General features: G+C 40.8%; 1 protein-coding gene across 1 annotated transcript in view; it reads right to left on the bottom strand.

Annotated features, from left to right (window-relative positions):
• Positions 1–12,885, bottom strand: part of Ush2a (usherin) — a 692,185-nt gene that overhangs the window by 305,586 nt on the left and 373,714 nt on the right. Inside the window, exon 35 of the mRNA XM_013066500.3 lies at positions 2,820–2,971. Coding sequence (XP_012921954.2) covers positions 2,820–2,971 — 152 coding nt within the window. The remainder of the gene's footprint in view (positions 1–2,819; positions 2,972–12,885) is intronic.

Below are 12,885 nucleotides of genomic sequence, written 5' to 3'. Positions count from 1 at the left end.
GTGTGTGCGTGTGTGTGTGTGTGTGTGTGTGGTGTGTGTAGGTGTATAACATGTTATCACCAAGAAACCAAGGTAGGTTTTAAAGCATAGCACACAGCAGTGACCTGTAGTTTTCCACATCATCCTTGAGATGAGCCTGGAGAACGGATCCAGTGAGGGTTTCCCGGTGAGACCCAGCCAGAAAATCCTCAGCCTCAGACTCGGCCACTGGGACACAGTGACATTCCTAAGGAAACACGAAATGTGGAAAGCTTCTCACTGATGTAACTGAAAGCAAGGGAAGTCTTTCAAAAGTTTTTTGCTACTATGATCTATGTCAGTTTTTTCATTGCTTCAAATGTTTATAAAATCCCAATAATGTATTTCATTTGACAATGCTTATTAGCCTCTTTAAATTAGGGTCTAAGGCAATGAACTGTTCTTACACAAGTGTTTCTTCAAGAGTCAAATGCATTGTTCAGTGGACAAGGGCCGAAGACACTACGGGAGAATCAGAGAGGTGCAGAGAAACAAGCCCTCGGTGGGCACCAGAAACAGCCAACTTCGGTCAGCCTGGGAAAACAAAATCTACTGAGCCAATAATAGCACTGATATGGTAAGAATGTAGGCTTTATGTGTGCACTTACATTTTTTACAATATTGCTTAATAAAATTTTTCCCCTTTCACTGTTTTTCCTATTATGAGCACCTTGCCAATTTTAAGGGTGAACCATACCACATTTGAGACTCTGCAGTACATTTGTCATAGAAAACAGCAAAAAGTATTTTCCTCCATGTATGGATAACAATGGATTAATTATGTAGAAAGTTTACAACAATTAGGCTTCTCTCTAAAAAGCAAAAAAAAAAAAAAATCATGAAAGGATGTTGTTGAGTGAACAAAAATAAGATTTTCAAAAATTCATACTTTGATTTTTACCAGCAAAGAATTTAAGAATAGAAATGATAACACATAGAGGTCAGTGAAACCTTTCATTTAAAAAGAGGTGACACTGGGCTTCAAAGAAAGCATATCTTTAAGGGATGTGCATATCCCATTGCTAGATTTGGCTAAATCTTTTTGCATATCACATTTCAATTTAATAGCAGGAAAATCTGACTCTAAGGATTGATGCACAGATTTCTTAAATCATTAAGGGCATATTAAAAAGGATCATCAAAAAATGGAGCCAAACCTGCAATATCCTTTGTGACTGTGGTAGACACCCAGGACCGTGTAAAGTACTCAGATATAAAAATTTTTTAAGGGCATAGCATGTACTGTAATTGGCACAAAATATTCCAGAAACCAATTGAAGACCGTGGGTTTTAACTTCTTGGCAGCACATAGCTGACTTGTTTTAAATGAAGACACTGTTCAATCCCAGCGATCAGGGATGGCTCATTGACAGGGGAAAAGCATTTGCATACTGAGCATGGGAGAAAGAGGAGTCCACAGGGGAGAAAATCACCCCTAAGCTGTAAGTCAGGACTGAGTCTAGAATGGATGTGGCCCAGGAGGCTGGGACAGAGTAGGTTTTAACATCCCAATTTTCCCCTTCCCAGCTGAGCACTGTGGCATTTGACTCTTGAGGTTAACGTCACCTACTATTTGTGTGGGTCATGGACCCATAACTGTGTCCCCTTGTTTAAAGTTGCCAGGATGTCAAGAGATGAGGCGGAGGCAGGTTAGTAATCAGAACCACACCGTGCGGTTTGTATTTTGAAAAAGTGTAGGTTTCGAGCTCATGGAAAGTGTTCTTTGTGTCTTTTTCTTTTGAATGGAGAAGTGCGGCTGGCCTGTTGCCATTCCTGCTTTTAAGGGTGAGAATCCATCAGAGCTCTGGCTATAAAAGGCTGAATGGCCATAAAGACAGTGGCTCAGCTCCACCGATAGATGCTGTTAGCTGCTTGGAAAGCAACCAATCTCCTAAATGAGATGAGAGGTGTGATCAAAAATACAGAAGCAGAAATTAAGCCACAGAGCTGTTTTTCAAGGTAATATTTATATAATACACTCAATGAAGACAGAGTGCATTAAAATGATAGGGAATTAGCAGACATTGCCAAAAACTAAAACTAATGAGTGTTTCCCCTAAAAGAAGCTAAATCTAATTAATGAAGAAAGATGCACAAAAGTATAATGTGCTGTTTTGTGACTCAAGAATGTAATGCTAGTCTATGACTACTATGCACTATTAATTGGATTTTTAAAATTATATTAGAAATAAAAAGCATGACTTTGTCAACCTTTTATCTGCTCACGAAATACAGACGTATATTATAGATTTCTGAAATGTGGATGGCAAAAGTTGATATTAATATAATTTTAAATACTATTCTTAAACTATATCACATTGATGAAATAAAAATATTTTATTTTTAGATGAAGTAAACTCAGCATTTTAATTCGTAAACCTCCACGTTTGGGAGCAGGGTTCCCACAGTGTGCCAATTACAGGATTTCAATTTTCACTTTTTAATCATAAATTTACTTAATTGTTAAGCTATTATTAGGAAGAAAAATATCTCCCTTACAAATGTTGCTAAATTAGACAAAATCTCATGTGTGTCTGTTAATCCAGTCAGCTTACCTTTCTTTCAAGAAAATGTATATTCTGTCCTTCCCTAGACCTGTGTGCCACCTTGAAATTTATGATGAATATAAAACCATAGTTACTCTTACATGGACCTTTTTAAAAAGAAAAACTTAAAAGAAGATCTCATGGTGCTTGAAAGGATAGATGTACCGAGAGAGGGTCACAGGCACTGACTGCTTCCAGGACACTCAGGGTCATGTGATCCTTCACAGGGGCTGGGGTGCAAATCCAGGTACTCACCAGGGGGCCCACGGCGCAGCCTCTGGCCGTGCACGCCTGGACTCTGAAGGAGTGTAGGCTCCCGAGAGCAAGCCCGTGGGCGTAGCAGCCGAGCTCTGAGGAGCTCTGAATTAATACGCCATCCAGATATACTCCGTAACTTGTGATAACGCCTGCAAAGGTAATAATCGGCTTTTAGAGGGATCACCAGACAATAGCGAAGAGTATCTAACTAAAGCAAGCACTTCCTGCTGATGATTTCTAGTTCTGTGGAGTCACAGACTCACAGTATCTTGTACTTTTCTCCTCTAAGCCTTGTCCCTCTCCAAAGGATAAAGCAGGCTTTGCCTTCGAACATCAAATTGTTACGCTAGTTAGCCTGGAGGCAGAACTAGAACCCAATAGTTCCAGGAGGAGAGTCTTCCTGTTGTACCACGTTTGCTGCTGCCGTTTGTGTTCCAGGCCAAAGATGAATAAAAGGAACACATTTGTAATTTTTATTGCTTTCTAAAAAATACTCTTCAGAGATGCAAAGTAAAACGACCCCATTTGTTACTGCATCGTATCTCACTCAGGATGTACTGGGCTCTGTTCTAAGCAGCTCACATACACCGAATTCTTCGCAATCCTCTCGCAGCCTTCCAGATGCAGTATTACTGTCATGCATGAGGAAACAGAGACACGGAGATTAGGTAACTTGCTCAGAGTCACACAGCATCCACGGGTTTCAGTCAGGATTTGAATCCAGGAGGTCTTTACTCCCATCCCATGTTCTCAACAGTGACGTTCAATCACCAAGACAGTCAGCTTTGCATTCATCATACAAACCATGTTCATGAGTGGTTAGTGGATCTACGCCTCAATGGGTTTAATGATGGACTGAGACTTACTTCAGAAGGAAAGGCACGTGTGTTTCGGTGAAATCAACTAGTAGAAACATGAGAGGTTGAAAATGGCTATTCAAAATCATCATTTTATTTACTCAACTGTCATATTTTCTTTTTTTTTGGTACCGGGGATCGAACTCGGGTCATTGCGCTTGCGCAGCAGGCGACAAAAGCACTGAGCTAAATCCCCAGCCCTGAACTGTCATATTTTCATGAAAAGAAAGCTAAGTGTCAGTACAGCCAATGGTCTACATTCTCCAAAACTACAGAATCCACACACTGACTAGATATGCAGTAAACAAAACCAAATCCATGCTAAATGAGAACTGCTCCAAAGGGCAATCAGTTCCACAGTGGCTCCCTGACTACATCTGGAGAAATTTCCTTAACCTTTCCTTTGTCACATAGTCTCTCTAGGACAGAAGTCGGTGGGTCTCTGCTAGTACACAGTACATTGCAGTCACAGCCTTTATTTATCACATTCAGAGTATTCTTATTCCTTGCTTAATTGCTTCAGTTCCCCAATTGACTGTGGGGTCCCCAAGGCAATCGTAGGCCTTCTCACATGTGTATTTCCAAAGCTTAGCATCAAGCTGGAAACATAGCAGGCACATAATAAATATTGACTGAATGAATAAAGTAATTAACATGCAGCATAGTAAAAATATCAGCATCCAATGGAGAGTGATGATTTATGACTATTGGATAAAGAGGTTACCTGAAAAGATAGCTAAAAAAGACAGTGATGAAGAAGAGCTTATTAGATTTTAAAATAAGTCTAGCCACATCAAGGTCATCAAGGGAGAGTCCCGATAGTTGGCTTCAAGAGGCCTGACTTTCAGTGCTATGGACACAAAGATTTGCCTTGTAAATGTCCGGAGTCCAGATCCAACATTCAGGGATCATATTACTATGGAACTATGGCACCAGGAGCCTGATTCCCAAGTATTTCTCTCTCCTTCCAGGGAAATGCTCACCTGTAGACCTGCTCTGAGTGACACCGTCCGGGAGCCGACAGAATAGTGTAGGCACTGTCTGTCCAGAAATCCCTCACCACATTCTCTGGGTTGAGAAATCCATTCGGAGCTGAGCAAGCAGTGAGCTAACACCCATGGAAACTAGGCCTCCTCTTACACTCATGCTCAGCAGCCCACAGCCTGGCAGGACACTGGAGCAGCTGCTTGCAGACTCTATCTTAGGACAAGCTCACTGACAACTCTGTGATTTGGGGTTGCTACAGGATGTAGCAGTTCAGAGCATAGGCTCTGAACTAGGGATTTTTCTTTCCATACTGGAGACTGAACCCAGGGCCTTTGCACTGAACTACATCCCTGGCACTTTTTATTTTTTGAGTCAGGCTGTTGTTAAGTCACTAAGTTGCCCAGCTGGATTCAATCTCATATTCCTCCTGCCTCAGCCTCCCAGAGTTCTGAGAGTCTAGGCATGTGCTATGACACCTGGCTTAGAAATCAGTATTGGATTCTGGGTTTTCTATAGGAAGAAAGGATAGGAATAGGAAGCAAAGGCAAGAAGTTGGCCTGTTTCCTCCCACCGTTTCACTGGATAGCTTATGCAAAATACGTCTGCTTTTTGTACACACTGAGAGGAATGTTGGCAGAAGGGGCCACAACAAAGGTGCCTGTGGATTGAAATTTGAGACTATTACTGGGCCATTTGGGTTAGTTAAATGAGCTCATTTAACTCCTCCAGTAGGTAAAGAATGGAAGGAGAAACAAGCTTTCCCTGTATGCTGACATTCACCCTTAAGGACATCTCTTTATATGGCTGGGTGTGAAAGTATTAGCATTAAAGTCTACAGTAACCCAATGAAGACAGAACCAGGAAGGGCATATGCCCTTTAGTACTGAACGCTGGAGTGGCCTCACTAGGTAGTCTTCCAAAGGATGAGCCACTGGCTGAGAGAAAAAGAAGTGACCACTCTCAGCAATGGTCTCACAACCAGTCACATAAACAAGAGCTGTAGATGTCACTGCGTTTTATTTCTTGCTTGTTAAACAGAGATTTGCATATGACAACCAATTCCCTTCCCCCTTTGGCCTCTTGATTTGCAGACCAAAGGTCAGTGGCTGTCCCCAGAGAGCTGTGGTAGTAAGCTGCAGAAAGGCTGTGTGTGAACCACGAGTGAAATCAGCTCTCCCAGATGTGGACACAGTGAGCCAGAGCATCTTCCGACTACACAGCAGAGCAGGGTCACGCTAGGTGGAAGCACAGTGTTGTTGGTTGCAGGTGGTGGTAGAACGGAGATGCATGGGCCTGAGGCTGAACGGCTAAGGTCCTCATTCCTCCGACGTCCACAGCCTCACAGCTACTCTTAGCCTGTTCTGCACGCTCACCCTGTGACTGTCTCCAGCCCCTTTGCTTGCTGGCTTTCTGTTGGGTTTTGCCAGTGGGAGGATAGGCCAGGATCGAAGCTGGAGGGGACAGTGTCCAGCTCACAGCTTCAAGAGCTCAGGCGATGCTTCCTGTTGCTCCAGAGCCCAAGCACTGCAGCCCCCAGCACAGGCAGCAGCGTCTCTCTTGAGTTCTGCCTCTGCCCTGGGGACACTGTTAGGACTTCAGCTCTGGAGGGGCCAGCAGCCCTGGGACATAGCAGTAGGCCACAGCTCCCTGACAGTCACCTCGACCCCAGTGTTTGCCACTTCTCCCTCTTCATTCTCCTCACCCTCTCAACATCTTGGAACCAACTATTCACATAAAATGTCCAACTCTGAGGCTGTGGGAATAGCTCAGTGTTAGGCACATGCTTACCCTTTAAGCACTACAAAAAAAAAAAAATCCAACTCCTAATATAAAATCTCCCATCTTAAAGATCCAGTGCATTTTTTATACTAACTTGCTCTTGGTCATAGCATCATCTTAGAATTTAAGGTTTTTTGGGGGAAAAATGTTAATCCCTTTAATACAGCTATTGCTTTGACCCATTTTCCTTTTGTGAGAGAACTTTTTGTCTCTCTATTTCTCTGAGCTTCCAATGAGTGGAGAAAGTCTCTATTTTACTCCAAAGTATCACTTAAGCCTCCGCAAAACAATATCCTCGCCTTTACTTCCTGTGTGAATATCCCTTGTAACTCCGAGTTTGGATGCTTGCAGAAAGTGTCTGATTTAATGCCACTTAGTACCCAACACAGAAAAGCACGAATGAATTAGAACCATGGCATGAAAGTTACACAGTGAAAAACCAACTCATATGTCAAAAATTGAAAAGAGGAAAAAATAGATATCACCATGGTAATAAGAATGATAAAAATTATTCTGTGCCCAGTACTGTGAGGCATTTAATTCTCCCCCCAAAAAATCTTAGGTGCAAATAATGTGTTGCAGAACCTGTTAAAAGAACTGTAAGGCCCTTGAAACGCTGTCTATTTGACCTGCCTTTCAATGGAAATAGGAAGTACCCAAATCAATATTTCCTTTTTCTCATATAATTGAGGAACAGAGATTTCCTTTTATGCTAGGATCATGTGCATAATATCTCCATTTATCTGACAGATTGGGAAATGGGATATTTTATAGAAGTTAATTTTCATCACGACTAAATATGAACTTTCAAGTCTTGTCCATTTTTTTTTTTTTTTTTTTTTTTGGTACTGGGGATCGAACTCGGATCCTTCCGCTTGCAAGGCAGGTGGCGGAACCACTGAGCTAAATCCCCGGCCCCAAGTCTTGTCCATTTTTGAAGAACATCATCCTGATAAGCACGACACACCCGTCTTCTCACAGCAAACATAATGACTATAACTGAGCGCATTGTGAGGTCGAATTGTGATTATGGACACGGAAGACTCTATTCTCTGACTCAGTAACGCTGGGGAACTGGGAAGATGAACTCACCTGCCCTGCTCCTGTCCTGAATATCAGCCATGGCTTTCACCTCAGCTATTCAGTGCCTACTTTTCCAGCGCTCCCTCCGCCCTCAGTGACTGTTATTTTTTATGCCTGATTTTATTTTATTTTATTTATTTTATTTTTTATGCCTGATTCTAGCGACTCAATCCCTAACAATGTATGCCAAGAAGCCAGGTAACCATGACATTTGGGCCTGGGGATGTGGAAGGAGCCGACAGTTCTTGAGAAGGGGTTCCAGTTAGGTGAGTGCATGGTAAATGAGCTGACAGTGAAGTTACAGGAGGAGTTTGACAGTTAATTCAAGTGTTGAGAAACGTTTTAGTATTCAGGGTACATCTGAATTGAGAGGCAGGTGAGACTAAAGGGCAGCTTTAATACACACACACACACACACACACACACACACACACCCCAGAGTTACCCCAGTGTACTGTAGCAAACAATATTCGACAGCATATGTAGGACAAAGGCTGAACTGTGGGACCAAATTGTAGAGCCAATGTACATTAGCGAAATACGTCTTCCTTTTAGGTCATTCCTGACATTTCCCTTCACCATGCCAATCCCATTCCATTGTGGCCACTACTCCCAGTACACGTTTGTGGCATGATTCTCTAAAATTTTTAAAAATGCAACTCAAGTGATGAACGGAAGAAATGGAGAAAATGGTGCTACTGACGCACAGAAGAAACCACAAGGTTTAGTGAAGACCTTTCAAAATATACTAGCATTTTGCTGTTATTTTGTAGCTGGCTAAAATCTAATATAAAATAAGCTTTCAAAGGAAGTTTGGGACCTGAATGTTTCTTACCGATAAATGTATAATTATCTCAACGTGTAACATTTAGGTAAAAACTGTTGTTTTTACTAGCGGGAGAGCAAGACAGGTAAGAAGAGGCAAACACTGAATTGTTTGTGCTGAATAATAACAGCCATGTTATTGTTTTAATCAGGTACCACTGAATCCTCAGAATAAAACCTTGGAAGTGGAATGAATTTTATTTTCTTCTTGCAGATGAGAAAAACAGATTTGAAAGAGATCTCAAGATCTGGTCAATGTTCTACAGCAAGGGAGTGGTAGGGCTATGCGTTGGCACTGAGATACCCTGTTGTGCAGAGAACGTTTTACTTTACAACATCTTCATACCTCATTTTTCCTACATTGTTAATTCAAATAATAAAACCTAACAGAAAAATGTATGCAATACTAATTATGTACAAATTAAAAAGCAAAAAGCTATGTAACTATTGCTCAAGTTAAAAAGTAGAATATTGCCAGGACCACTGAAGTCATCCATGTATGTATGATTCCAATCCTTTCCCTCCCTCACAGATAATTATGTTAATATTTTAAGAACCATGTCCAAATCTTCTGCTTGAGAATGAATCTTTAAACAATGCAATTAAGACCTGCACGATTTTCTGGTGTGGATTAATGAAATTATCCAATTGGATATATGTTTTGCATCTTTTTTGTAGAACGTACTATTCATGAGTTCTTATCTGGCAAGGAGTCTATTGTCCAGCATGACCCTACTTTTCACACTTCCACTGTAGGGCAAAATTTGGAACGCAGAGCGTTTCTATGTGTTGGCAATTACAGCAAGGTAACTATGAATATTCTTGTATGCATCCTGAGGCAGATCCATACGTATGGATTGGTCACATGGAACATGCCTCAGGAATTACATGTTACGGACAAGAAGGGAAGAACTTGGGCTGATCCTTTCCCTGAGAGTGAGTTAGAACCCATTTGCTTTTCAAAGCTTCCCTCAGACTATCACCTCCTACTGTGACCTATGCCATGGGCTTCACTTCTCTTATAAAAGTGAATCTGCACAAATCTCAAGAATAAGTTTCAGACAAGTCTGCACTCCTTATGGACACGCAATTGCTCATCACCCAGCAGTTTCTTACATGCATGCTAATTCTGTGAGATTCCTTCCCAAACCAAACCAAGCACAGAAAGTTCAAAGACACAAGTATTTACTCTCCATTGTCAAATAACTATTAAATAAGTCTGCTGTATTCAGTGGCCTTGGCTGGAATAGCAATCTAGTTTATCAGTCAGGGCTCGTGAAGTATCTACCATGTGGCATATATTACTCCATGTACAGGGGAAACAGAAATCACCTGAAGAGCCTTGGCTCCTGCCTTCTGAAAACTTTGAATGCAATGGAGAAGACTTAGGTGCATTATGTGAAAGTAAAGTTTATTAAAGAAGAGTCAGGTGAAATAAAAGGAAAATGAGGATGAGAAATAGGGTGATGGATGCTAATCTTACAGGAGTTTGTGGTTCGGGCATAATGCTTATCTGAAAAACAGATCTTTAAGTCAAACACAGTGCATGGAAATGCTTCATCGGGAGGAAAAATATCGCCAGCCATTCCTTGACTAATTATAACAAAGGTTTTGTAACAATGAGGAGAAAGGTCTCACTGAGAGATCAGTGAGTTGATTACATTTACAAAATAAATATCATGAATTTATTAGATAAACAACCTGCCTCTAGGACCTTTGAACACGGCTTGCCTTAGCTTTTAAGATGCGTATTGTGGCAAAACAAAGTTTAACTTATGAAATTTTTAAAAAATATATTTATTTTTGGCGCTCTTAAAATGAAGAAAAGAATTCTTCAATTTATCTGCACAGCTCCCACTGCTCCCCACAAAAGAAAAAAGGAGAGAAAAAATGTGCTAAACATGAACTCAGTGAAACTCAGGAACGAGTCAGGCATTCAGCAGGAAACTGAGGACATCAGAGGAGAGCTTAGTGAAGAGTCTATTTACAAGGACTGAGTAGCGTAGAGGGAGAGAAGGAAATGGCAATAAGCCTTTCCTAACTAGCACTCCCAGGAGAAGCCCCTAACTCCTTGGCCAGGAGCCAATAAGCACCCTTCCATTTGGACAGGAAAAGCTGACAGCAGGTCTGGAATCCAGAGAGTGCTGGAGTTCGGGGAAAGGCCATCAGGCTGGAAGTGCAGCTTTGGGTGGAGGAACAGAGCCCTGGGTCCAGAGCCAGCCAGAGACACCCCTAAGACAGCGAGCTGTGAGATCCCCATTCATCATTCTCCTCTCTCCCCCTCATCTTACGCTGCTGCCTTCCTGGACAAACCACCAGAAACCCAGAGAGCGAGGAAGCCTGCTGACACAAGGGATGGGGCTCATTTTTATTCTACCAATGAGAAGCACTGATCTGAGAGAGATTCTGGGACTTGGTAGCTGTCATCTATATAGAGCTACATGTTGGCATGGATACATCAGACTCCACACTGTACGCCATAGCTTCGCTACATCGATTTCTCCTACACGGCACAGGGAAGAATGGAGAAGAGTAGAGAGTTCTAGAAAGCCAAAAGACAAATATCCAACAGAAAAAAGTTACTGTTGTTCATTTTGTTATATTGTACAGTACTGTATTGTATTTTTCATGCTTAACCTTTTGTGCACGCAATCAGTAAGATATCTATAAAAAGCACATATGCTATGTGACAAAGGAGAGCCCAGCTGTTTAACCCAGTTCTACTGAGTCCCTTCTTCAGTGGATAATCCACAAAATGGTTACTTAATTCTTATTGGCTGTTTAGTGCAAGCAGTTTCAAGTTTATCACCTTTCTCTTTCCATAATGATAGGATAGTTAAGGTGTTTCATTTTCACAGGGAAGTGGAACCATAATTGTCCATAAAGCACATCCACTGGGGTATATATCTTTGTGCCTCTTCATCATGTTATGTCAAATTGTATTTCCTAAGGTGCTCAATAGGTTGTCATATATAGCCAAGGAAATTCAATACAAGCACAATACAATGTAAATTTAATACAAGGTATCTCTATTTGCGCTGAAGAATTCTGTTTACTGTAAGAATTAAGGAGCAGAGCTTTCATGTGCCATAAGAATAACATGCATGGTGAATGTAGATGCTCCAAACATATTTGTTTGTTTTTTCCAGTGTGGCGTGGCAAGCTGAATATCAGCCGAGGGTACCCAAGGTCTAGATGATGATTGAAAGTGGCAGATATCTTCCAGTGTGAATACTTGATCCTTCAATGAAACAGGAAAAGAGAGGGACTCTCTCCGTGTGGAATAAGGCCTTGTTACTGTTCAGCTCTCCTAAAAATGGAACCAACAGCATCTAAAAAAGACTGTGCTTGGGAAATTCTACCTGACAAACTGATTGGAGGTGTTTCATAAAACATACACGGGGTTTGCTCCAAACTGTCAAGCAGTTCCCCTAAGTGACTCACTGAGTTCTGTGATCTGTTTCACCTATTAAAACCGAGCATTTCCAACAAAGAAAATAGAATAGTATTTTGACTGCTTAAAAATAACATTATTTCAAAATTAGAGGTTAAAAACCTGTTATTTTTTTTTAATACCAGAGAAAAATCAGAAAAGAGATGTTAGAAATTTTGAATATTGGCTTTGGGAACAAGGCACTGAGCAAGGAATAATAATGCAAATTGTTTTTTCATTATGGCTAGGCGGAATCCTGTGTTATGAGCACTTCTACAAAAACAGAGGTGTAGTAGTACAAAGGAAAAATAATGAATTTTTATCATTCACACCTTGTTTTGTTTTTATTACTTTCCTACTCAACTAGCAGTCTTGATTTTGAGTAATGAAATTATTTAATTCCTACAAATCTGAGTTTCTACATTTGACCACTGGGCTGATTTTAGACCTAGTACATGGGCTAATTTTCAGAATTAAAGTGCCTAACAAGTAGTTGAGTTATAACTACTATCACTATTATTGTTAGCGCTAATGGGAAATCAAATACTTCCTTCTGAACATGAGTTTAGTACTTAATTACTACTTATCTATATTCCAGTACATACATCATAAAACTTTATTTCTATAGCATTATCTGTTTATAGGGCAACTATATATGGTATATATGACACCTATATAATGTATATAAAAATCTATAGTTTCTCTACCTCCCTTCCTAAAATAATATATATAATGTGTCATTAAAATAAACAATGAAGATGTAAATTTTACAAATCATTACAGTGAAAGACATACTGACATTATTCCTCCTGAAAATACTCTCCCTTGCTTTGAACACCCTTGTCCCATCATCCTCAGCACTTTTTGAAGTGGTTCTAGAAGTCCTCTTTCCTGAAGGTCTTTAGGATGAGCTCTCATGGCTGTCTCCTTGATCTGAATCAACTCAAATGTTTGCCTTTCCTGGTCATTTTGACTTTGGGGAAGAGCCGGAAGTGGCACAGGAACAGATCCAGTGAGTAAGGTGAATGAGGACACATTGCAGTGTTTTTAAGAGCTTGCTTTTACTTGCATGGCACTGGACAACAGCATTCATCACACT

Source organism: Heterocephalus glaber, unplaced genomic scaffold (assembly GCF_053883595.1).
Source record: "Heterocephalus glaber isolate CG9 unplaced genomic scaffold, H.glaber_assembly_v1.0 deba00001067, whole genome shotgun sequence".
In the NCBI taxonomy this organism is placed as follows: Eukaryota; Metazoa; Chordata; class Mammalia; order Rodentia; family Bathyergidae; genus Heterocephalus; species Heterocephalus glaber.
This window is presented reverse-complemented; position numbering and strand designations above follow the sequence as displayed.